The 26385-nt window shown below is 37.0% G+C and overlaps 2 protein-coding genes across 3 annotated transcripts; both read left to right on the top strand.

Annotated features, from left to right (window-relative positions):
• The first annotated feature begins 675 nt into the window (after positions 1-675).
• Positions 676-12248, top strand: LOC127800018 (oxysterol-binding protein-related protein 1C-like). The gene is made up of 10 exons (XM_052334389.1): positions 676-1572; positions 1966-2313; positions 6017-6116; positions 8813-9258; positions 9516-9671; positions 10169-10336; positions 10429-10569; positions 10827-11054; positions 11346-11459; positions 11874-12248. Exons 1-10 carry the CDS (start codon positions 1030-1032, stop codon positions 12042-12044), a joined length of 2415 nt encoding a protein of 804 aa, XP_052190349.1. The 5' UTR covers positions 676-1029; the 3' UTR covers positions 12045-12248.
• An 8365-nt stretch (positions 12249-20613) lies between these two features.
• On the top strand, positions 20614-25935 carry LOC127800491 (phosphatidylinositol 4-phosphate 5-kinase 1-like). Of its 2 annotated transcripts, XR_008022820.1 has the most exons (9): positions 20614-21888; positions 22003-22167; positions 22354-22519; positions 22716-22826; positions 22930-23123; positions 23218-23348; positions 23432-23525; positions 24424-25435; positions 25691-25934. XR_008022820.1 is itself a non-coding variant. In XM_052335118.1 (8 exons), the coding sequence occupies exons 1-8, from the start codon at positions 20876-20878 to the stop codon at positions 24731-24733; spliced, it is 2184 nt and encodes a 727-aa protein (XP_052191078.1). In that variant the 5' UTR covers positions 20614-20875; the 3' UTR covers positions 24734-25935. The 2 variants fall into 2 exon arrangements, 1 of the variants encoding a protein (XP_052191078.1); XM_052335118.1 differs by having other exon boundaries at positions 24424-25935.
• The last annotated feature ends 450 nt before the right edge of the window (positions 25936-26385 follow it).

The raw sequence follows: 26385 nt of genomic DNA, 5'->3' as shown, positions 1-26385 counted from the left end.
GGGGTTGAAATAGACATAATTTTTAAAATAAGAAATGAATTATTTATAATTTATTAAGAAGCAGACCTTATTGAAATTAGCCTAATTGCATCTTTTCATTTTCATTACTCTTTACAAATATTTAAAAGAGTAATGACCCAAATGGGCTAATTGACCCAAATTAGCCTATTTAACACTATCCCTCCCATCTCTTAAATTTAGCACTCACCGTCCAATCCATATATTGACTTTTAATACGATTTATTATTATTAGTTAAATAAGAAATGAACGATGGTCTTCTCCAGCGCAGCAACCCATAAATAATAAATAAATAAATCTTATAATAATAATAATAATAATATTGTAAAACTACTCAATCATAATCATTACATATTTCTTAGACGAAATTCAAAATTAAAATTAAACTCACAAATCTTAAATTCACGAGATTTAGAGTTCTGTCCAATCCAAGTGCTGAAATGGCCAACTTAGTGGGACACTAGTAAGAGGGACAAATGCTCCCCACCCACCTGTCACGCTCCTACTGAGCTGGCCGCGTCCTTGGTTTCATCTCCTGCACCCTCGCACCATCCTACAAAAATCTCTTGAGAGAGAAAACTAGTTGTCCCCCAACCGTCTCATATTTAAATCCCACCACCAAAGCAGACTTGAGAATCTGTCAGTCCTCCCCCCCCCCCCCCCCCCCCAAACCTTGCGTATTGACCGCGCGGCGGCCGCCGTTAACCACCGCCGGAATTCCCCCCCCTCCCCGGCCAATCCGCCCCAAACCACCAAATTCCTCTCTTTCTCTCTCTCTCTCTCTCCCCCTCTCTCTATATATATACAGATAGATAGACAGATATACGCGGAAATCTGTATGTATCTATGCATTGAGTTCCCTATATAAGCGACGCTAATCTCGCCGCCCCCATTTCTATGAATAAATCATGCTCTCCGCGTAGAATGAAAAGTTTCCGGCTATCGCTCTGGCGATTTGCTACCGCCGCTACTGCATCAGCCGATCTCCGATCTCGCGATCCGGACTCGGTATGAATTTGATAATGCATCCGTTCTGCTGTGTTTCGACGGTTAACGACAGGAACTCGCAGCATCCGACTCAAATGACTCCACCGAACTTGCCGGCAGCCGGAGGCGCTGGCGCTAGATCCGATCAAGTCAGGAACCAGAGGCAACATGCGCACAGCCAGGATTACGGGCGGCTGAGCCAGAGAATGGTGGCGCCGGCGACGGCGGAGTTGGAGACAGCGCGGCCGCCGGAGATGCGCGAGGCGACTCAGTTGCTGAGCGGCGATCAACGGGAGGTGAAGATCAATGATATTGTAGGGAATGGGATTTCTGGTATTCTGTATAAGTGGGTGAATTACGGCAGAGGTTGGCGTCCGAGGTGGTTTGTATTGCAAGACGGGGTGTTTTCGTATTATAAAATCCGCGGGCCTGATAAGATTGTGGTCAGCCAGGAGAGTGAGAAGGGGTCGAGAGTCATCGGAGAAGAATCGTTCAGGCGGATCTCTCGCCACAAGAACGGTGGATCTCAGCTCCATCGGAAGCCCGTTGGCGAAGTTCATCTCAAGGTTTAATCTCTTTATCTACACTAATTTCTTTATCATTTTATTCATTTCGTCTATTTCATTGCTATGCTAGGGAGAGTCCTGGCTTTGTCGTTTGAATTCCAAAAATTTCCAACTTTTTTACAGATTACAGTTAAATTTTGTTTCGCAATTTTTAATTCAATTCATAATAGGATCGCATTATACATTTATTAGACGAATTTTATTACTTGTTTATTAAGTATATCCATCCTCAATTACCAGAATGCCAATTTAAGAAGAACAAACTCTCCCTTTTCCATAATTTATTTTGATTTTTTATGTTCTCCTTTTGGTTTCGTTTCAACTTTTTTAAATTTCCTTTTGATTTTACCAAAAAATTTATATCTGTCGAACCGATTTTTATTGCTATATCAGGTTTCTTCAATACGGATGAGCAGGTCTGATGACAAGAGGTTTTCTATCTTTACGGGTACTAAGACGCTACGTTTGAGGGCCGACACTCGAGATGATAGACTAGCGTGGGTGGACGCATTGCAAGCTGTAAAGGACATGTTCCCGAGGATGTCCAACAGTGAACTAATAGCCCCTGTTATTGTGTCGACTGAGAAGCTGAGGCAGCAGCTATTGGAAGAAGGTGTACGCGAGACAGTCATCCAGGAGAGCGAGCACATTATGAGAAATGAGTTCTCTGCACTGCAGAATCAGCTTATGGTGCTCAGACAGAAGAATTGGCTCCTCCTTGGCACACTGCGGCAATTAGAGGTACATGTTATGATTACTAGGAAAAATAAACATCTGTGCAATACTTCTTCATTTTCTTCTGTACGGAGCATTGTGCTTCCTAATGATTCAGAAATTCCACAAATTAACTGCTATATTGCTGGGGATTTGTGAATGCTTTGCTTTTGTCACGTTTAAAGCTTTAAATTCCTGTTCTTTCGTATAGATTGATGACTGATGTTTCTGACATTCTGTATTTCTTAACATAACCATTACTTTAACCAATTGTGGGATGAGTCTGTGTTGATTTTCTTTGTGGGTTTTAATGGATTTTAGTCTGTCATAATTTGATTCAACTGTAATGAGTTTCAAGAGCCTTATCTTTTGTGGAACCTAGGGCACTTGCACGCTTCACTTATACTGTCACTAGAAATTGATATTGACCGAACTTTCTTTATTTTAGAATGTTTTATGGCAACTGCTGCAGTTCTAAAGTACGAAAGCAATAGTGAAGAATCAATTAGGTCTTAATAGACAGGTGAAATGGTGCAAATATTTATTTTTTTTTGGTTCAAATTCACTCTACCAAGCACATCTCTCTCTCTCAAAATAAATAAATAATAATAATAAATAAAACTATGACATTTAGAGACAGAAGGGATAAGAAAAGGATTTGGCAATATAGAGAAGGGGCCAGTAACTATGTTCTCTGTCACTGGCACTACAACAATAACAGAGTAGCAAACGATTCCCCCCCAACCACCACCACCACCAAAAAAAAAAAAAAAACTCCCTACATCCCATATTGCACTACTTAATCATCACTTAGACACATCCTCCCTCCCCTTCTTGATCTCATCATACAACTTCTATTTATAGCCATTCTGACTGGCTTTTTATCTAATTAATAAGAGTAGAACTATACCTTTACTGCACCATTTTAAACTTTTAATGACACTTACTGTTAGACCTAAGGTTACCTTTAATCTGAAAGATGTGGATAATCAAAAGATCCAACCATGAGGTTGATTGTTGGCAATGCTTGTAATATGATCCAATTTAGATCCCAATGTTAGAGCAATTAGCAAGGATAGGTTGCTGTATGAACACAATTACTTATTTAACTGAAGCAAACCATTTTTGCAATGATGCCCAAACCTGTAGCGCTCATTTGGACCCGAGCTTTGGGTCTTAGCTTTTTTTACCCTTTCTTTAAAATCATTTCGCCAAATATGCTACAGGAATACAAGAACAACAACAAAGAACATACCAAGCCTCTATCTCACTATGTGGAGTCGCTAAATGAATTGTAGCTAATTAAATTATTAATTATGGATTCATCTGTTCTTAAGAATTCTTTTATTAGGTCTTTAACTCTACCATAGTTGATGATTAAAAAAAAGAACAAAAAAAACTCCTACTATAGTTAGATCATTAGCATGTCTTATGGTTGAAAAATTATCACCGCTGTTTCAAATCATTGCCATATTGTTCCAGGCATCATTCATCAACAACAGAAATCCCATGCCTTAAACGAGATAGAGATCACAGTTAATTAGAGTCACATTATATTTAAATAAGAGCGTACTTTTCACCGAGCAAACAGACATATTCCTTTACTCAAACTAATCTTTGCTAGACTCTCAACATGCTGGGTTGTTTTTTCAGCATCAATAGCGTCAACATAACATATGGTTATGATTTGAACTGATTCCCAATACTATTGTTGTTTTGGCAGCCATTAGCCTTGCTCTCTTTATGGTAGTTTTGGGATTGTGTGGCCAAAAGTCTCGTGTTACATTCTCAACCCTTGTAGTGTACTAAACCGTACTCTTAGCTATAGAAATCTGTAACAACAACAACATATTCAGCCTTTATCCCACTATGTGGGGTCGGCTACATGAATTCTAGATTTCTATGTATTTCTGTTTTTTGTCATATCTTCATTTATGCCCATATACTTCATATCAAATTTTAATGGCTCTTCCAAAATATTCTTGGGTCTGTCTCTACCTTTTTTTTTGACTAATTGTTCCATTTCATCAACCCTCCTCACAGGAGCATCTCTCGGTCTCTTTCTCACATGATCAAACCATTTTAGTCTAGTCTCTCTCATCTTCTCCTCGATTGGCACTACTCCTACCTTATTACGAATAACTTTATTTCTAATTTTATCTTTTATCTTATGGCCACACATCCATCTTAGCATTCTCATCTCCACTACGCTCGTCTTTTGCTCATGCTGGTGTTTGACTGCCCAACATTCTGAGCCATACAACAGGGCTGGTTTTATAGCTGTCCTATAGAATTTTCCTTTCAGTTTTAATGTCTGTATTGTGGAAAATTGTATCACAAGATTGTTAAACTCTAGTTAGGAGATCTTTTAGGGGAGGGAGGGTAGCTCATTTGAATAGCAGTGTTTTCATATTCTAAACAAAGCCTTGATGTACTGATCTGTGTTTCCTGAATTTGATTTTTTTTTTTTTTTTTTTTGCTTAGCACTGTGATTGAAACTTTTCACTTGTGTGAATTACTTAAACTTGTTTGACATGTACAGTTAATATTCTTTCTGCCCTGAATCATTGAAGTCTATTCTTTTGTTACCCTTTTAGCTGCCACTGTTCAATACTTTATTTTCTTCCCTTTGTTAAATACGAACAGGTCATATTCATCCTTTGATACAACGATTTCACAACCTTATTCCTTTAAATACTATTAGCAAGGAGAAAAGGGTCTCTTTGGTGACATTCTATTTTGAGCCCACAGGGAATATTATCTTTTAAGTCTTGTGCTCTCATTTAATAATTTGATATTTCTCTTGCCCTTGTAAAATATGAAGAGGTCTTTCGGTGCAATGATTTCACAATCTTGTTCCTTTAATATTGCTAGCAATTTAGAAAGAAAACGAAGGCTGGATTATCACCTTCCATTTTGAACGCGTGGGGACTCAAAGTAATATCTTTTGATACTTGTTTGTTGGTCATGATTTTAATGAATATGGTACTTTTGTTTCAGATTGAGTTGCTTTTATGAGAAGATATAAAGAAGATGAGACAGATAATTCCAAATAGAGTTAATGTGGAGCTTTCTGATAATTTAAAATAATTGAAAATTTGTTACCTGCATCATATGAGGATTTTGTTTGGGAATTCATGCCTTAGTAACTTTGTCCCTCAACAATGGCCCGTTCTCTCAGGTTTTCAGTTTGCTCTTCGCATTGGAAAAAAGTCATGAGTTAATTTTCAGGTCATGTTCAGATTGCCTTTCATGCCACTTTCTGCAAAACATTGCTCAAGTTCTGGATATGCTTTCTTCTTTTGAAAATAATGATGTTTTTTGGGTATTGGAATTGCATATATGCTAATTTGTTTGAAACCAATTACTGATGTATTTGGCAACTGATGGTCAGTATTTCAATGCATAAGGTAGACTCTTTTATGTTACTGTATTGGGAAAATTGTGACACTACTTCTTGCACTCACTTTTTTGAATTCTGCACCTAGGTGCACATCTATGACTTGTATGTGCAATGGACTTTACATGTGGGTTATACATGAGAGTGTGCTTGCGCCATGTTCCCTGCTGAGGGCCTTGAATGATACTTGTATACTTGTGTCATGAACATTTTACTCATGAATTTTGCCGAGTGTCTACACATCTACGTCTGTAAATCACGATGCATTTTCTATAAATTCTCTCTGTGGTAATGTTATGGAAAGAACTAATGCAAAGCTGTTTTATGTAGACGGAAAAGGTTGACTTGGAGAATACAGTAGTTGATGAGAGCCAAAGACAAATGATGGAATCAGGGACTTCGTCTAGGTTAAGGCAGGACAAGTCTAGCGGTATGATTTGCAAAAAATTCTTTCATCCTTTTAGTGATTGCTAGCCTTTTCAAGTTAAATGATCTTAAATCCTGTGATGTGATTTGCAAAATTTCTTTGATACTTTTGTAAAGTGTATGCCTCATCAGGCTATAAGATCTTGTCTTTGTTCAACTCTATCAAGATTCTTGGTCGGTAGCTCTGGCTTTTGCTCTGGAGCACGCCAACTGACTAAAATGCTTCCTGTGATTAGGCAAGCAGTCATAACTAGGAGCAATTTTACTTTTTTCATCTAACACCAGTTCTGTGAAAGCCAAAGATTCTTGAAAAATAGGGGTACCATATAGATATTTCAAGTTTCTTGAACTTTAAATACACCAAAAAGCTATTACCACAAACAGTTATTTAGCTTATATGTGAATTTGTGTCTTTCAGTTATGACACAGAATGAAATAAATGAAAGGAAATTGCTTAAATAAGCAACCTAGAAAATGATGGCCTTGTTGCCTTGTAAATAAACAAAGAAGAAAATAGTTATGGTTCAAAGTTTGAAAATGTTTCGAAGATGGGCAAAGTGGTCTTGGTATTCCTTTTTGTCTGTGTCATCATTGGTGATGATTTTTTGTCACACTTACTTTGATTCCTTCCTTTTTTACTGGTACAAGTGGTATAGTTTAGTTGGTTAAAATTTTGTGGTTATATTTGTTGAGGACCTTGCTAATATGCTTGATTGTAAAGTTAGGCTGGACTTTTCTACTTGGTCTTGCCACTGAGAGCTTCTTTTAGGCCTTGTCATCACTACTTTTCTACTTGGTCTTTCTCTAGGTGCAAAAGGGACATTATAGGATATTCCAAAATTCACTGTAATTCACATGTGGGACACAGCTCATGTTTGCTGAATCTAAAATTTATGGATTTCACATACCAACACGTCACATTCATACTGTGGCTATGACAATACCCAGTGTGTGTTCACTTTTGAGACTAATGTGGATTCAGTTCACCATTCCTTCATTGGTGGTAAGAGAGTTTAAAAGTTGCCAGAGGATAGAGTACAGACCTTAATACAAAATGATCTCTTGCAAGGGGGATGGAGAATGAACTTTAAGAATCATACAAGTTTCTAGCGAGACAATTCTATGAAGGATGATTTTTAGATGGCTAGATCCTTGCTCAAAAGCTTTGAATGAAATATTTTATTTTCTTCTTATAAGCTTTGAAGTGAAATCTTTTCTTTTCTTTCCTTATAAGCTTTGAAGTGAAATCTTTTAATGTATCTTTAGCGTGACACCAATAGTTTGCAGAGAAGACTCTATATTGGCCGAGTACTTGTATGCACAAGCGAGAGAGAGTTATTTATCATCTTTCAATTCAATGTCAGGTGGCTTATACTCTGATTTGTAGGCATGTATTAGTTTCTCTTTGTGCATTTTAGGCAGTCTACATGGCTTTTGTTTCTTTTCCCCTGGGGAAAGAGGGAAGTTGGGAAGAGCTTGACTGAACCAAGACACTTCAAATGGTGTGGAAAAACCTTGTGTCAGGAATGTTTATTTTGTTCATTTAATGCAGTTCATATTTTGGGGTAGCAGATCTGTGGGAGATCTGCTTGGTATGTTGCTGTTAGCAAATCTTCCACTGAGCAATTTTTGGACTTTGTGCTACTTTTGCATAGATTAGAGTATGTAGGCAATTATCTCTTCCTTGATATTTTATAACCGTACATGGGTGATGTCTCAATAAAGCTTAAATCACTATAGGCAACATTACCAACTTTGACAATGCTAGGAGGAAATGAAGAAGTTGAAGGCCCATAAAATGCACGACTGTGGACACAAGGGGATACATTAACTGATTATTTCTCAAAAAATTAGGTGGTGATGTGCTAGAAACTGAAAAACAAGTAAATATATTCATGTACATAAAGGAAAAGATAAAATTGTTTGCCTTTTTATTCTCTTATAATATTAGAATGGTATCGTAGTGTTGGTGAGAGACCTCCTTACCTCTTCATTACATGGAGTCTGCTGTCCTATGCTTCTTGGCTCAGAGGAAAAAAGAAGAACCTGCTGACCATAGAACCTCCTATGGATAGCTGGAACTTGAATGTCTATACATCAGCTTTCCTTCACGTTTGAATATCTGCCATTTGGATATACCAGTTTTAAGGATATATTAAGTTGGTAACTTAAGTGATTCCTCCATAAGGATATATGGTTAGTTATGCAAATGAACATAACTATTGGCAAAGCTTTGGCTGTTTAAGCTAGATTGTTGGACCTATCAAGTACAAAGAGGTCAAGTAGTCTTGATGACTAAATGATATTTCTTATATACTTTATCACGACATACTTTATCAAGAATTGTGAAACAAAACTAATAGTAAACGTTAAAGGATCTATTGAGAATATATGTGTGCATGTCTCCAAGTAATGGATGCTAAGTGGCTTTCTCAGAAAGGCTAACAGTTGTGTTCGTTCAGTTACCATAGCTACAAATGTTACAAACTTGATCTCGAGTTTATTGAATTGTGTTGTTTTTTCCTTCCTGTTACTGTTGCACCATACAAATGCTCTTCTACAGCTACCCTGCTTCCTGGTGTTTCTTTTACTGTTACTAGTGATCCCTATGATTCTTACTACTGCTTCTTTGTTTTGCTGGCTCCATCTCTTATCTTTTGTGACTTCTCATTTCCTATCAAATTTCTTCTATTCTTGCAGAAGGAACTACAAGTGAGACTGAAGATGACAATGAGATGGTTGATGCTGCAGAGGAAGAAACAGATGAAGAAGATAATGCATTCTTTGATACTCGAGATTTTCTCTCATCAAGTTCTTTTAAAAGCAGTGGTTCTGATTTACGGACATCATCTTTCTCTACTGATGAAGAGCTTTATGCTTTTGAATCTGAAGAAGATATTGACCCTTCCATTAGATCTGTTGGAATGAACTTTCCTCATGTTAAGCGTAGAAAGAGATTGCCCGACCCTGTTGAGAAGGAGAAGGGAGTAAGTCTCTGGTCAATGATTAAAGATAATATTGGGAAGGACTTGACAAAAGTATGTCTCCCTGTCTATTTTAATGAGCCTCTCTCTTCACTGCAAAAATGTTTTGAAGATTTGGAATATTCATATCTTCTTGATCGGGCATACGAATGGGGAAAAATGGTAAGTTGTGGATTATTGTGGGTTTTTTTTTTTCTTTCTTGAAGTCTCTGCATACTACTTGCATTGCATGACTGTATAATAATCTATCTCATTTTAGAGAGTTAACAATTTGTGCATTTGGTTCCCTGTACGCCTACTTTGAACCACAGCCTTCAAAATATTGGCCGCTTTAAACGAATAATATAAGGCTGCTCGTATGTGTGAAATAATTTTATATTGAGTTTGTCAGCTTCTGATCTCCTTGATTGCAATTTTAGGGCAACAGTCTTATGAGGATTTTAAATGTTGCGGCATTTGCTGTATCTGGATATGCTTCTACTGAAGGAAGACATTGCAAGCCCTTTAATCCATTACTGGGGGAAACTTATGAGGCTGACTATCCAGATAAAGGCCTTCGATTTTTCTCAGAGAAGGTTACACTTTAATACCTGAAGTAGATATGAAATTACTTATTTTAAAAGGAATATTTAGGTTAATATGTATCTCTTCTAATCAAGTTTTTTGCCTCCTGCAAATGTATATTTTTCATTTCAAGCATAAGATAAAAGTTCGTGTGAAATTTCCACACACCACTTAGTCCTGCTCATGTTCAAAACTTATATCTATGGTCTTTATAGTGTATATATAAATTAATATAGAATCTGAATAGTAATAACAGCAATAAAAAAGAAATTATAGGGGACTATCAGAAGAGCAATAAGGAAGAATTATAAGAACTTCACTTGGGATCTCAAGATTATAATATTTGTGGTTTCTGTTGTTTATTTATTTATTTTTTCTTTTTTCTGAGGAATACTTGTTATGATATTATTACTTTTAACTTTTATTTATTGTCACTAATAAACATATCTTACAACTATAGTTCAAATGTATTGGAACTTCTTATACTTATGGTGATTATATTTGTCAGGTAAGTCATCATCCAATGATTGTAGCATGCCATTGTGAAGGTACAGGATGGAAATTTTGGGGCGATAGCAATCTTAAAAGCAAATTCTGGGGGCGCTCAATTCAGGTTGACCCTGTTGGTGTTTTGACACTGGAATTTGATGATGGAGAAGTTTTCCAATGGAGTAAGGTATGTCCCTTAAAGCTTGTAATTTGGGAAACAAATCATTTTAGTTTTATTCTTCTCTATGGTTCTAGTATAAAATTTACTTCTTCCATCAGGTAACATCATCCATATACAATCTTATATTGGGGAAACTGTACTGTGATCACTATGGCACAATGCGTATACAGGGGAACCACAACTATTCATGTAAGCTAAAATTCAAGGAACAATCTATCATAGACCGCAATCCTCACCAGGTTCTCTCTCTCTCTCTCTCTCTCTCTCTCTCTTTGTGCACACTTGTTTTAGCCAGAATAACGTTGGGACTTCATCCAATACCAAATTTCCAAATAAACTAGAATGGAGTTAATGTTGCCAACTTCCAAGACTAAATTATGATGTTTTATCATTTAAACATGATTTTGGGCCTACAAACAATGTCATGATTAACCTTTAAGGACCATTATTCAAGCATGATGCATCTAAAAGGTTTGCTACCTGAATTATTTTGCAGGTACATGGTACAGTCCAGGATAGATATGGAAAAACAGTAGCAACTTTATTTGGAAAATGGGATGAGAGTATGCATTACATATACGGAGACTCCTCTGCGAAGGGAAAAGGAACTGAGTTGTCAGAAGCCCATTTGCTTTGGAAACGGAGCAAGCCTCTGGATTTCCCCACTAAATATAATCTCACACGCTTTGCCTTGACATTGAATGAGCTCACTCCTGAATTGAAGGTGCCTAACAATGAGTTGATCCTGTTTTCAATGAGATGCTCATTTTCTTGTATCATATGGTCCGAGACGTGTGAAATCATTCATTTAGTTTTGTTGGTATAGCCCCATAAGTGGTTTTTGATGATTGATATTTATAAATGTTCAATTGTTCGACCTTTGCTGATCGTGCACTTTAGAGACCCTTTGAAGTTCTCAACATTACATAAAATATATGTATGTTTATATTTAGTGTGGATTTGAAGTTCCTAGTGCCTGCTTTTCAGTTGGATGCTAAATTTTCATTTTATGCAGGAGAAGTTGCCCCCTACAGATTCAAGGCTTAGACCTGATCAGAGATGCTTGGAAAACGGGTTGTATGACATGGCAAATGCAGAGAAGCTACGGCTCGAGCAACGACAGCGGCAGGTAACTCACTCTGCATTTTAACTGTTCTAGTTGAAATAATATACTTGGATTGGCTCTTTTAAATCTGGATTGCTAGATTTCTAAGGCAGATAACATAGTGACTGGACAGATTTAGACTGCATGGATGGCGATACGATGTTTAAAGCTTATATCCTAGAATCTCTGTCTTAACTGCTCGCTTTATATTTCTTGGCTGCATTGTTCATGGACTTTGTGTTTCATATGGTTCCCAAAGATAACATGTGCATGGCAGTGTCTGCTTCCATTGTAGTTTCAAAAATTAAAGGAAAAACAACTTGAATTTATCATGAATCTTTCAAGTGGTGTATGTTTCTCTGCTATCATAAATTTACTGGAGAGGATACTGTCTGTCAATGATGAACGAGTGACGGAAATCTGTTCTGTCTGATTCAGGCTACTAAGATGCAAGAGAGCGGTTGGAAGCCTCGGTGGTTTGCCAAGGAGAAAGGAAGCGACACCTACCACTACATTGGCGGTTACTGGGAGGCCAGAGAGAAAGGAACCTGGGAATTATGTCCTAACATCTTTGGCCATATCCCTTCTGATCAGATATCATCTGATTGAGTACTGTTGCCTAAACCATTCTCTGTAATTCTCTGCCTCTTCTTCTTCTTCTTCTTCATATATTTCTTTCTTTCTTTCTTTCTTTCTTTTTCCCATTCACGGATTAGATAGGCATAGGCGGCTGATGATTGGTAGGTTGGGGGATAACATGCAGTGTAAGTAAACTGGACAGAGGGTGGGTCTTAATAAAAGTTCAATTTTCCATTTCATGAGCTTCTTCTATTCAACTTCTTTTTCTGTATGAATGCTGTATATCGTTCATATTAAAGACAGCTCTTCTTTCTTTAAGAATATATATTGTCCAATTAGGTCATATTATAGTGTTGCAAGAGTGATTATTAAACTGCCTTGATAATGATAGACAAGTAGTAGTATAATATGAGTTCCGAACTACCTTGACTTGGCTCTCTCGTGGTAGCTAATGAAAGCTTTGGAATTGGCTGTCATATTCTCATGTTTAGTTTCCAGTGGGCGGTGATTAAAACGATGACTGGATCTAGAATTAGCATTAGTAAACACTACTAGTTTCCAAATAAGTGACGACAAACATCAACTGTTGATCATCATTATAGCACAAAAAGCAATAACATTAAAGGGCCCATCAATGCTATGCTTAGCTTCAAAATGCAGCAAGCCCTAAAACCTTTTCCTTTTGTTAACTACTATTTTTAAAGATACTGTGAACCCTAAACTCCCCTCGTGTTCATTTTTTTTGTTTTCTTTAGTGGTTATGGAGGCTTTTTTGCCCAAATATTGTGTGAAGGATCATGATATAGGTCTAGCTCATCTGAGTGCTCTCTAGACAAAATTGGGCCATGAGGTCCACTAGGAGACGATAACATGAACTTGTACAGTAGGAATGAGGCTCATCATCCATGCATCCCCACCAATCAATGCCATTAATTGATGATTAGAGTTGTCCTTTTGTTGATCATGTAGTCAGTCCAAGCAAGCATCAAACAATGTGTAGTTGGAAGTGTGAACTCTTTCTTTTTAACATCATTCCTTGTGTCATGAGCTATGAAGGGGCCGACAGTATTAAATCTTATGATGGTGGTGTTAATCCATGAAGGATGTGGTGATTGGTGGAGCTGCCATGGGATTCTATTCTGCCATGTAATCGATTTGTACAAGGATGATATTTTACCATGTTGGATATCTTAAAAGAGAGAGAATAAATTTAAGTCTAATATTATTATTATCTAATGTTGAAGTTGGTGGGATGGGATAAACCGGTGAATGGTGTCTTGGTTTGGTGGCAAGACAAACTTGTAAAAACAAATTCTAAGGTTCCAAACTTCAAGTTTTGTCATCTGTAGGATTATTCTAACTTGATGTTGATTATATTATGAGTGATTTTTGTAATTAATTAATTACAAAAATTGGTAAAGACAAAATCTCAAGTCAGGTAGGAAAGAGAAGATAAAAGATTGTTCTGTTGAATTCAAAAGTTTATAAAAAGATAATAATTGGTACCCTTTTTAGGTAAAACTGATAAATTGCTGCAATGCTCCAAATAAAATATAAGATAAATTAAATATATATATATATATATATCAAATGAGAGCCAATGAAATCAAAGCCATGAAGATTCAAGATCCACTTCAGCTTCTTTGGATAATTGGATCTCATTTTGTTGGCATTTGCGACATGTTTTGGCTTCTAAGCTAACATATCGTAATAATTTAATATATAATACTGTAAAAAAACAAGCTTTACTCGACGAAAAGTAAATTGCAAATTTCACATATTTTCTCTAAGGTTTAATGAAAATATATAAATTGTTTTTATATTTTTAAAAATGACACACACCCCTCTTGAATTTTTAAACCGTGTATCGCTAAATCTCTTATTATTAAATAATAATTATTATATTTATTGATATAAAAAAAATTATGATGAATTGAACTAGATAACTATTCGTGAATGATACACAATGATTCTTTAGAATAACTCACATGATAAGTATGAGTTATTTTAAAGAACCTATTATCTATTGCTGGCAATGAGTTATTTAGAAGCATTCATGTCGTTTGGATTTTTTTCTTTCAGAGAAGGAGAGAGAAAGAGAATTTGTGTAACTGATCGAATTTTTTTATTTTTAAAAATCTCATAACAAGTGATGGGGTTTTCGGTAAAATCTTATTGATAGTAAAATTGCTTACGAAGGTGTGTGTGAGAGAGAAAATATAAGAGATTTATCATCGAAATCGACAAGTGCCATCTCCCCCACCAACAACCCATAAATTGGCAAGACGGTTTGTCTCCTTGCCTCTATTTGAAGAATCAAAGAGAGAGAAAGAGATTGATTTTACAGTTTAATTTCTCAGCAAAATGGAACCATACGAAGCCCCTGATGGTTTGACGTTTTGCAAAATCAAACCCTACTTGATTTTGCCAAAAAAACAACCCAAACCTGCGTCATCAGCCTATCCCATCAACCTACCAAAATAATAATATATAATAATCCTACATCATTGTATTACGAGGCAACATGTTGAAGGTGATCTCATAATACGACTCAGCCTGAGCAAATGTGAAAGAATTAATCTACTTTGTCCAATAAATTTATTGAGAGGATTGTCGAAAAGTGTTAAAAAGATCAAAATACTCTCGTCCCAATTATAAAATTATAAATTTTGTCACAATCTTGCCCACTATTCTCTCTTCTTTTCATGATCGCCAATTCAACTATCGATCGCCACTATTTTCGCTTTGTCGCCTCGTTGTTGTTGTCTGCTGATGAGGCAATGTAGCGACAGTCAGCGAGATGACAACAACAAGGTAAAGACAGCGACGGTCAATGATTGCATCGACGACCATGAAAAAGAAAGAAAGCAGCGAGTAAGCCAATAACAGATTTTAAAAATTTACAATTTATGTGAGAATATTTTAGTCTCTCGTCCAACAATGACAACTTGGTACAACTAAGCCAAGAGTTCCACGTGGACCCTCCAAGCATGCGAACTCAGCTATCTTAGTCCAACTATTTAATTAAGTAATCAAAATATCGACAAGATAACATAATTTGCTTATGTTTATAATCCAAAGGTTATGCGAACAATAATATATATGATCTCAACCTTATAATTATAGTAATTTAATATCAAGTTATAAAAATCAACTTTGACCAACAGATAACAAATCAAATGGTGACCAAACCCAAATCATTGGCCCAACAATTGATAACCTCACCAACCACTTGAAATACGCACTTTATTTATAAAGATAATTAGAGAGTTCTAATATATATAATCAACTTAAATGACATTGACATTTAATACCTTTTAATTATACAAATTTTCAGGCATGATATGTATTGGTTGTTTTTTCATAATACTTTTGTTACACAAGACTTTTGAGTTTTGACATAAATAAAGTAATCCGATCCATTCTAAAGACAAAATAAATTATAAATTTTTGCATCAATATAAATGATAAATCTAATGTAATATCCCAAGAGTTCAGAGAAATATAATATGTATCGAGAATAAGTAAAAAAGAAAATAACACCAATTAAATACATTTTGTACTAAATGTAGATAAAAAACTCTCGAATTAAATTTGTTTAAACTAGGGAAGTTCAAGAATGGATAACCTCCCTGAGAAGTTCGTTTAGACCCATCAAAGTAAGTTATTCCAATCTTTCTCATTTGCTCGATGCGGGATGTTACATCTTAAGTCATATAAAATGAACAAATAACATTAATAATTAATTATTTAAACTCTTAACTTAGATAGCATTGATCTAACTCTCGACACCTACTGAATTGTTAAAGTATTAAAGTTTAATATTTCATTGTATTATTAGATACTTTGTTTTAGCAAAATTATAGATGTCAACATGGCTAGCTAGTTAGCAAAAGGCCAATAAGAAAGCAATAATATTTCACCAATTTCCTTATTAAGATTGCATTCTAGCTAGCTGGTTAAATAATTGCCTTTAAAAAGTAAGTTTAGTTGAACTTTCATTAATTGGTCATGTGATTAATTGTACGATGAGTTGGCATGGAGGGACAAAAGGGGTACGTTAGAGAGAGAGAGAGTAGAGAGATGTGTGTGCTTTTAATGCTCGTTTTTGGCGTTATAGCAATCAAAGCAAGCAGCAAAAGGAGGTTACAATTAAGAGGTTAATTAATGCGCAATGAAGGGTCACTTTCATGGAGGGTAAGGTGAGATCTTAATTAGAATTGAAAACTTAATTATATTTTGAGAAACGTTAGAATCGAGAGGGGGCAAAAAATCGATTTTGCCCCCACACCTGCTTTCTTCCTCCCCCTCCTATGGATCTCCCTTGCTCTGTGCATCTCCACTACCTCGCCTCGTCATTGCGCTTGCAACTATCGACGAGGGCAAGGTGAGACGAGACGGCCATGACTAAGAGGCGACCGAAGCGAGGCGAGGCAACGACCATGAGGCGCGACAGCTATGATAGGTGGATGCACAGAGAGGGAGGGTGCAGTGGCCCGCTTTGCAAATTTGCAAAGCGGGCGGGGGCAAAATTGTCTTTTTTGTCCTCTTCTGTGAGTCGCTCTGTAGACCCGTCAGGTCCTGTAGAACGACTCTTATATTTTTGACCCATCATAGAAAGATTAGAGATCAGATCCCCCTCATAGATTCTTCATTAATTATTATATTAATCACCAAATCCCATCTCATTATAATTAAGGTCACCGGCAATGTCACCGGCCCACCTGCCTCATTGTTGTATTATATATATATATATATCATATAATAGATCTTCTTATAAACAATTTATTATGACATACTTTTATTTTTTTAAAAAAATAAATATAAGGAAACTATACCCTTTTCTAATAAATTTGTATCAGTCCCCTAATGTTAATTAGGGATTGCTGTCTACATAAATCAATATGTTATACGAACATTATTGTGAATGAGTTGGGTTTTAATTTTTTTATTTGTTTATTAAGTAATTAAAAGAACTAAACAAGATTTTAAAATTTATTACAATCAAAGAGGCCAGGTAATTGAGTTTGCATGAAGATCTCCCTTATTTTCTATAAACTAGGGAATTAAATTTTAAATAAGAAACCCAGTGGTACAAAATAAACTCTAATTATGAAGTAAGACGTGAGGCCCACTTATGTTAGTGAGGTTAGGGTGATAAACTCATGTTCTTAACATTAGTTATGTCTCAAAGTGAACATTTTTTTAGCAACAAAGAACCTTTCTGGTCATATTTAGAATAATTGTTACACTGATCACTCTAATAGGGCGAGTTGGGATGCACCCACTTGTCCTTGACTCCAAAAGTCCGATATTTGATGAGACAAAGGGCTTCAGCCCATTCCATGCCCCAGAAAGACATGGAGTGGGTAGCACCTTTCATTCATAAAATTTGGTAAGATGAATAGGAAAAACTAAATATTATTCTCATCTCAACTTCAATTAAAATTTAACTAAAAGTTTTCTAAACCAGACCCAACCCGACTCAAATCTAATTCAATAACCTTTAATCCCGCTCCCATTTAAGGCAGAATATGATAAGACCAAACAGAATGAATGTTACGAATTTAAGATATATTTGAAATCAAATCAAATGTCAAAATTTTGACCCCACAATATCAGTGTGCACCACCAAACACCAAACCAATATATTTGTCTTCATCTTAAGTTTTACATTAAAAATGTTATAAAAATAAAATAAAATAAAAGAGTTCCTTATGAAAAATATTTTAAATTGAAAAAAAAAAAAAAAAAAAAAGGAAGCAAGCAATGCAGTCGATGTTTGGACAGGACGAGTCAGTGACCTTGCTGGAACGGGACCACAACGGTGGTCCATTGGTAAATAAACGCGAAACTATGGGTAAATTTACTCTCCGGTTGAAAATCCCGGGTTTCCTTCCTTCCTTCCTCCCTCCTCTTCCTAATTAGGAATAAGATAAAAAAAAAATAAAAAATAAAATTGAGGGTAAATTCGGCAGAAAAATTGGAAATGCAATTTAATTTAATTAGGTTAGAGTTGTGATATTTAATATATTAATATAATAACTAAATAACATTTTCTATATTAAATTGCTGAGCTGGCGTTGGCCTTCAAAATGTATGTACGTTAACCAGCCTGGCGTCTAATTTTTCTTCATTAATTTAAGCCTTAAATCATTATCACAATTAACTACTGCTCATTTCTCGACTTCTTCTCACTTAGGATGATACCTTACTTTTGTTTATTTTTAATTTTATAATAATCCTGCTTATCATTTACTTATTATATTTTATTATTTTAAGTATTAGTGTGATCATTTATGTTATGTGACAAAATTTACGTGATTTTTGTTAATGAGTAAATTATTACCACTAATTTAAATAAGAAAAATATTATTGGTATTTCTTGGGATGCCCTCCCTTGTGGGGGCCCGACCACTCGATCCCATGATTTTCAACATGGGAAGTAAATTTAAGTCTAATTGTGTAGGGAGTGAATTCGAATATGAAAACAAATAAATAACAATGTATATTATTGGTATTTCTTAGACTATACCTTGAGCTACCAAAAAGAGTTAAAATGATAAAATTATCTTCACTCAAATTGTAAAATTACAAAACGTCATTCTCTCTTCTTCCGTTTTCTCATCTCTTTCCCTTCACCCAGTGACCCGTCGCCTCCTTTCTCATCTCTTTCCATGATTGTCTCCACCAATCGCTCATCGTCGTCATCTTGTTACTGTTGTCGCCTCTCTCGCATTGCTTGTCATTGCATCCTTAACGACGAAAGGCGAGGTGGCGTAACAAAACGAGGCGACTGACGACGAGCAATTGCTAAAGGCGGCCATGGGAAGAGGGAAAATGAGAGAATGGACGATCATGGTCCTTGGGTAATGGGAGAGAGATGAGAGCAAGAAAAAAGAATGAAGAGTGTTTTGCAATTTTGGTGAAGGTAATTTTACCATTTTAGTAGTTTTTTTGTAGTTTAAGCTATAAATCAAGGAGTACCAATCACATGATCCTTCAAATAATCAATATCTATGTAGATTCTTAAGTCATAACTTACCACCACTTCAATGATCAACTCATCTAACATAGCTTATGGCATTAACAATAAATAACACCTTATAAATGAAACTAAGATAAGGTTAAAATTTAAAATAAGGTACAATTTTAGATTTTTTTGATAATTTAATGAGTTATTTTATATAATAAACACATTATTATTGTAATTGTAATTGTAAGTAAGATGCACTAATGAAAGAAAAAAATAAATATGTGGTTTGATTAATTAGAATAGACTATATTAAAAAATATATAAAAATGTTCAAATAGACCCTCCAATCTTTTCAATTAGATCAATTGAACTCAAAATTAAGTTTTGAGCTAAATAAACCCAAACTTTTTGTTACGGCCCAAATAAACCCAAGTTTTGCCTGCTATCATGGGTGATTTAACTTCTTTCTTTCACTCCACCTAAAATTGAATATCATGTAATTGATGGACTCACTAGTGAGATCTATTTCAAGTGTTTCTACTGCATCATGACAATGACGTAATAGCACCGGTCTGACTTTAACGTGTTAGGTATTACTACTATGGTATGAAAGCATCAAAATAGATATCTTGGATTATTAACAATCTAGACAGAAAATTCTACTCTTGTAAGGTATTTGTTTGTAAAAATATTATTGCCTTTTCTTTATTTTATAAAGGAGTTTAATAAGGAAAAATAATTTCATGGCTTTAGGCAAACTTTGGACACTTTAGATAAATGGTCAATTTCTTTAAAAATTCAGTTGACATATTTTGTAATTTGTCGATAGTTTCACGGAAATAGTTGTTTGTTTTATTAAATAGGTTGACAATTATGAAAAACTTTCAACATGTTATAGTGACGGTCAACATTTTTTAAACTTACACAAAAATTACAAAGAGTGTAAAAATGTCATATTAACAGTTTATAAGAATGATTGGTGTTTTTATTTTAAGAGTAAAATTGATCGACTCTTTTGACAAAGAGATTTGACAATTTTTGCTTGATTCATCAACCTATTTTCTAACCCTAGGCACTGCATTCAAGGCATGTAAATGGCACATGACATCAGATAAAAATTTGATTTATTTGACGTTTAAATAAAATATTTGGGTTTATTTGGCCCAAAACTTAATTTGAACCTCAATTAGCCTAATTAAAAAAGTTGGGAGGGGCCAATTTCAACCACCATCCATCACTATCAATTCAATATCAAATGCAACTTATTCTAAGCTTCCAGGGCACATTAGGAAACCCTAATTAGATTTAGAAATATTCAGAAAAAGGCATGTATTTCTGGATTTCCATTTCTTGGGTGAAGTGGGCTTGGGCTTGGGCTTGGGTTGGGGACGTTGAAAAGCATCTGGTTGGCAAACTTCATCATTTTCTGTTCTGGTTCTTCTTACTAATCACGCATATTTTATTTTAATCCTCTATAATATAATAATAATAATAATAATAATAATAATATATTTAGTTTATAGTATGATTTTGAATTTTAAGGAAAATAAAAATATTATAATTTTACTAATTAATTTGGTCGTTTGCATATTACTGTTCTACTCTTCTATCTCTCTCTCTCTCTCTCTCCTGTCCTTGTCCATCCCTTTGCTTTTGAGGTCTCGCTCTTCGCCAATCTCTCTCTCTCTCTCTCCATTTGGTGCTGTTTTTCAATCCTCCCTTTCACCAGGCGAAAGCCGCTCTAGAAGGAATGAACTCCTAGGCAGAAGAAAATATACACGCTTACGTTGAGAATATATATGCACAGCGCCTGCCGGAAATGCTGCTCAAGTTGGCTGATGTCCGGCGTGCCTAGGAAACAGAAACCGACGAAAAGGGCACCAAAATGCCACAGCCAGAAAAGGAGGAAGTGGTAGAGAGGCAGACGGAGACCAAAGAAGTGGTGGTTTTAGTCCCGCCGGTGGCTGCTGCCGGCCGCCGTCGAATCACACCCACCACCGTCGCCGACGCGGCAGAGAAACTGCTGCCGAACGGCGATCTGTACATCGGCAGCTTCTCGGGAAACGCACCGCACGGGTCGGGTAAGTATCTGTGGGCCGACGGCTGCATGTACGAAGGAGAGTGGAAGAGAGGCAAAGCCTCCGGAAAAGGCAAGTTCTCGTGGCCGTCCGGCGCGACTTACGAGGGGGAATTCAAGTCGGGGCGGATGGACGGGTTCGGGACCTTCACGGGTCCCGCCGGAGACACCTACCGAGGGTCGTGGTCAAGCGACCGGAAGCACGGGCATGGCGAGAAGCGCTACGCTAACGGCGACTGCTACGAGGGCTCGTGGCGGCGCAATCTCCAGGACGGCCACGGACGGTACGTTTGGAAGAACGGCAACGAGTATATCGGAGAATGGCGCAACAACGTGATCAACGGCAAGGGAGCGTTGATTTGGGCGAACGGAAACCGGTACGACGGCGTTTGGGAGAACGGCGTCCCGAAAGGCAATGGCGTCTTCACTTGGCCCGATGGAAGTCGTTATGTCGGTCCGTGGAACAAAGAGAATATGCACAGGCAGGATCTCGCGTTCAATCATAAGACGTGCGTGCCGCTGATGGTGGATGAGAATTACGTGGTGACGAAGAAGCGGTCGTCTGTCGACGCGGCTAGGGTTTTCCCGAGGATTTGCATATGGGAGTCGGATGGCGAAGCGGGAGACATTACTTGCGATATTGTTGATAATGTGGAGGCCTCGATGTTCTACAGGAATAGTACGGGGTTGGATGGCGATGGGATTAGGCAGTTTCGCAGGAACCCGTGTTTTTTCAATGGCGAGGTAAAAAAACCGGGGCAGATGATATCGAAAGGGCACAAGAATTACGATTTGATGTTGAATCTCCAACTCGGTATCAGGTAAATCGTCGATTGGTTGATTTGTTGCAGCTTTGTTGAGCATTTGATTTTGGGATCAAATAGATTTATGCGATCATGGATTTTTGATTTAGCGTCGTTGGGGATCTTGTATAGGTATACCGTTGGGAAGCATGCATCGATCTGCCGGTTGCTTAGGCCTAGTGATTTTGATCCGAAGGAAAAATTCTGGACTAGGTTTCCGCCAGAGGGATCAAAGGTTACGCCTCCACACCAATCTGTGGAGTTCAGGTGGAAAGATTATTGCCCTGTCGTGTTCAGGTACTGATTCTTGCGAAATGATTGATTATGATACTCCAATTCATTTTTATGATCAGTTACTAAGTAGTATTTGCATAACGCCTGGTTTATTGAGTTTGTAAATTTTTGAAGCTGGAATATTTGCATCTGTTAAAATTTTGGTTTTTATGGTTGTGATCAGTTATTTGGTTTTTTTTGGGTATCCAGACATTTGAGGGAATTGTTTCAAGTTGATCCTGCCGATTACATGCTTGCTATTTGTGGAAACGACACTCTTAGGGAGCTTTCTTCTCCGGGGAAGAGTGGAAGCTTCTTTTATTTGACTCAGGATGACAGGTTTATGATAAAAACAGTGAAGAAATCAGAAGTCAAGGTTAGATGCCTATTTCCTATGGCTACTGTCTTATGAATTTTCAGGAGTGGTTGATCTAGAACTTTTAGAGTTGGATAAACGACAAGTGTCTCATTGTGTATCCTTTCATTTCATCCATGGACTTCCTCATTTAGAAATACATTGACTACAAGTTTCAATTATATTGGTGCATTGACATGTGGCAGTCTTTGTTCAGGTGCTTATTAAGATGCTACCAAGTTACTACCAACATGTTTGCCAGCATGAAAGTTCCCTGCTGACGAAATTCTTTGGTGTCCATTGTGTCAAACCAGTGGGTGGCTTGAAGGTTTGTGGTGGCTATAAATAGTCAAATTGTCCTACATTTGCTGGTCTTTCTGTAATGGGTAGCTTTGAATGCTTCTAACTATATTTATGTGGTTGAAAACTAGACCCGGTTCATCGTCATGGGCAACCTGTTTTGCTCAGAGTATCGAATCCATAGACGATTTGACCTGAAAGGGTCGTCCCATGGCCGCTCAACAGATAAGCCTGAAGGAGAGATTGATGAAACGACTACCCTTAAGGACCTTGATCTCAACTTTGTGTTTCGACTCCAACCAAAATGGTTTCAAGAACTTGTCAAGTTAGTTTCATGTACTCTAATTCTTTGACGCATTTATTGTTGCTTTATTTAACTACTCCAGCATTGCTCATCATATAATTGGCTTTATTCACAGACAAATTAATCGAGACTGTGAATTCTTGGAAGCTGAGAAAATCATGGATTACAGCCTTTTAATTGGAGTTCACTTTCGTGAAGAAAATACTGGTGACAGAATGGGTTTGTCGCCATTCATATTACGTACTGGTAAATAATCATATCATCGCAACTTCATGTTATTGGTTAAATTTTGAGCAGGAATTTTGAATTGCAAATGCTTCAAACTTTAGGCAAGAAGGATTCGTTTCAAAATGAGAAGTATATGCGAGATTGCCGTTTCCTTGAAGCAGAGCTACAAGACATGGATCGGATTCTGGCTGGCCGGTATGTCTTCCTCGCACTTTTTGTTATCTCTTGTTTGACCTAGTCTTGAGCTACTGATATAGAATTGGAAATCTTATCTAAAGGTGTTATTTAAGACTGGATCATTCTCCTGAATATCTGGAATGAAAATAATCTTATTTGATATTATCTACTTAAAAGAAAAGAAAAAATCTTATCCAATATTCTCTCACAGACGCCAAAGCATTTGTTTTCCCACAAAAAATATTAAAATACACTGTGGTTGAGTCTTAGCTTCCAGATATGAATGGCGTTGAGATCACCAATAATTTCTTTCCCTTATCTCATCATGGTTGGAATAATTGAAAGTGCGGGAGTTGTCTGGCAACATTGTTTTCAGGCACTGCAGTAGACAACAGAATTGTGGGGTATATGATATGGTCCTATATGATTCTTGAGATAAGAATAACACCATGTTTGATAATACTTGATGTGATCTGCACCAACTATTCAAGTTGGGCGTGAATATTGTATGTTGGTATGGCCAAATTGCCACACGGCCTCCTTTCACCATGGTTAATATAGATTATTAATACATGGACAAATGTAGTTTGCCTCCACAGTCTTATATAAATTTGAAATGCTCATCTGATTTCCTGTGCTTGAAGTGGTTTGTCTTGTCACCATGCCTGCTTGGAAATTAAATCCATAAGAGTTACACCAGGATACTGATTGTTGTTAAACTGGTTCCTCTAGACTCTAGGGTTTGATTTGTTTGCGGTTAGGAAAGTTTTGCTGCTTGTTTGGTGAGCTATAAGTTTTTTTTTTTTCCCTTTTACAAGCATGTGATGACAGTGGGATAAAAGTCTTCTGATTGTTGATTGTTGTGTTGTTGACAACTGTGTGAGGAATTTCAATTTCAACATGTCCTGTGTATCAGGAAACCATTGATCAGGTTGGGGTCAAACATGCCTGCAAGGGCAGAGAAAGTGGCTCGAAGGAGTGACTTTGATCAGTACATGCCTGGTGGATTCAGCAGTTTGATCCCTTCATGCGGTGGTGAAGTCTATGAAGTTGTCCTCTACTTTGGGATTATCGACATTTTGCAAGACTATGACATTAGCAAGAAGCTGGAGCATGCATACAAATCCTTACAAGCTGATCCTTCCTCAATCTCAGCTGTTGACCCGAAGCTGTACTCAAAGAGGTTTCGAGATTTCATCGGCAGAATCTTCCTAGAAGACAGGTAGCAATGAAGGCAAAAAATGAAGAATCAAAGACTGTTTGATTCCAAGATGCACCCTTATTGGATCTTGATTCCTGCTATTTTGGAGCAACACGGTTGGATTTATGAAGCTCCAGCTCATGAAAGGAACAGTGACTCTGGTCCATCTAGTTGGCATTGTAAATGCATGGTGAAGGTACAGATTGGCACAGCATGGGTGAGTTTTGTAGATCAGCCATGGTGTCAAAGGAGTAAGGTTCCTTGTATATTGAAGGGGGAAGAGGAATTTGGGTGACCATTTCTTGTTTTTTTTTTTTTTTTCTCAATTTTTGTGGGTAATCAATGAATGTGAAGATCTGAAGGATGGTGCAGTAGAAAGCAGATGTTTGCCTGAGAGAAGATTCAAATTGGGAGGAGGCTTGGAATAAGTAAAAGTGTACAGCTTATAGAGAAAAGAACAGATAGGGCTATGGAATTATGTATTTTTTGGGGCTTATTGTGATATTTCTTTTGGAAAGTGTGGGCCATTATGAGCTCTCGATTCTCTCAATTCTCCCTTTCTCTCTCTCTCATCTGATGCATACATTGTGGGGTCAGTTTCATGCTATCTCTACTGAAATAGAGAGGTGGAATTCATTGCTTTTCTTTTGGTTGCAGCGAAAGAAGGGCACTGGGGCAGGAGTTAAGCACATGAAAAGGAGAGAAAGCACAAGAAAAAGATGCTCTGGTTTTCTTCTCTTCTTTGCTCAGCTTGTTTACTGACCCTCCCCTTCCCTTTTTGCTGTAGATGGCTCAATAATTAATCAATTTGTTTACCCTTCTCTCCTTTGAACGAAACTAAGTAAGCAGCCCTGAAAAGTTAACGTCCATTACTACCCATATGCACCAAAACTTGATCTGGAAATTGCCAAAAGATGGCACTGTTATTTTAAAGGAGGGCAATGATGACATTTCAGTGGGCTCACAGAGGCTTTTACTGCAGGGGTCAAAGTCGTGGGAGGACCATGGCAGCATGGGTGGGGTCTGAGCCAGCCTCTTTTGTTCTCTTACACTGGTGACAGTGGGTTTCTCTTTTTGACCTTTTGTTCTCTTACTTGGGACCTTCTTGTGTCTGCTTGCTCAAGCCCAAAGCACTGGTCTTTGTCTTCCCTGCTGGTAACGTTTTCCCACACATTTTGTGTTTCAGATGTGCATTTGGGGCCCTGCCCATATCCCTCTTTGTTATGAGGTTCAAATTTAACAATGAATTAGAAATTCATACATTTTTCTCTTGACATATGTTTGTTACTAAAAAGGTGTTGTTACAAGATCCTCCGTTTCACAGAAGTTAAGAGACTAGAATTGTATTTAAGGCGCTGGTCGCTATCGCAAGCGAATAACCTAATGTTGCTACCAACTCTGTATGATACCTTCAATGCAAAATTTTTAGGGTTTAGGCCGCTTTACCCTCCCAAAATAGATTTAAAAGAGAGGGTCACCTCACAGCTGGAAAATTGAGCAAGCATATGGACATTGGACCATGGCAGGTGAGCTGTTGTGTGCAAAAGGGCAGAGGCCTAGGCTAGATTTTGAATGCCACAAAACCCAAATTCACTGCTGTTAGTTAACCTGGAACCATTTTGGTAACTTTTTGTTTCAGACTTAGCAACCTCTTTCTTTGTCAAGTTTTTGGGACAG

Source organism: Diospyros lotus, chromosome 4, assembly GCF_014633365.1.
Source record: "Diospyros lotus cultivar Yz01 chromosome 4, ASM1463336v1, whole genome shotgun sequence".
Taxonomy (NCBI): Eukaryota; Viridiplantae; Streptophyta; class Magnoliopsida; order Ericales; family Ebenaceae; genus Diospyros; species Diospyros lotus.
Note: the sequence above shows the minus strand (reverse complement) of the source record. Positions and strands in the feature narration are given on the sequence as shown.

Bases quoted from the DNA above. Each gene is read 5' to 3' on its own strand.
- LOC127800018 (XM_052334389.1), top strand. From the start codon at position 1,030: ATGAATTTGATAATGCATCCGTTCTGCTGTGTTTCGACGGTTAACGAC. The intron at 2,314-6,016 runs GTACATGTTATG...TGTTTTATGTAG, and splicing joins GCACACTGCGGCAATTAGAG to ACGGAAAAGGTTGACTTGGA. The intron at 9,259-9,515 runs GTAAGTTGTGGA...TTGCAATTTTAG, and splicing joins CATACGAATGGGGAAAAATG to GGCAACAGTCTTATGAGGAT.
- LOC127800491 (XM_052335118.1), top strand. From the start codon at position 20,876: ATGCCACAGCCAGAAAAGGAGGAAGTGGTAGAGAGGCAGACGGAGACC. The intron at 21,889-22,002 runs GTAAATCGTCGA...GATCTTGTATAG, and splicing joins AATCTCCAACTCGGTATCAG to GTATACCGTTGGGAAGCATG. The intron at 23,349-23,431 runs GTAAATAATCAT...TTCAAACTTTAG, and splicing joins GCCATTCATATTACGTACTG to GCAAGAAGGATTCGTTTCAA.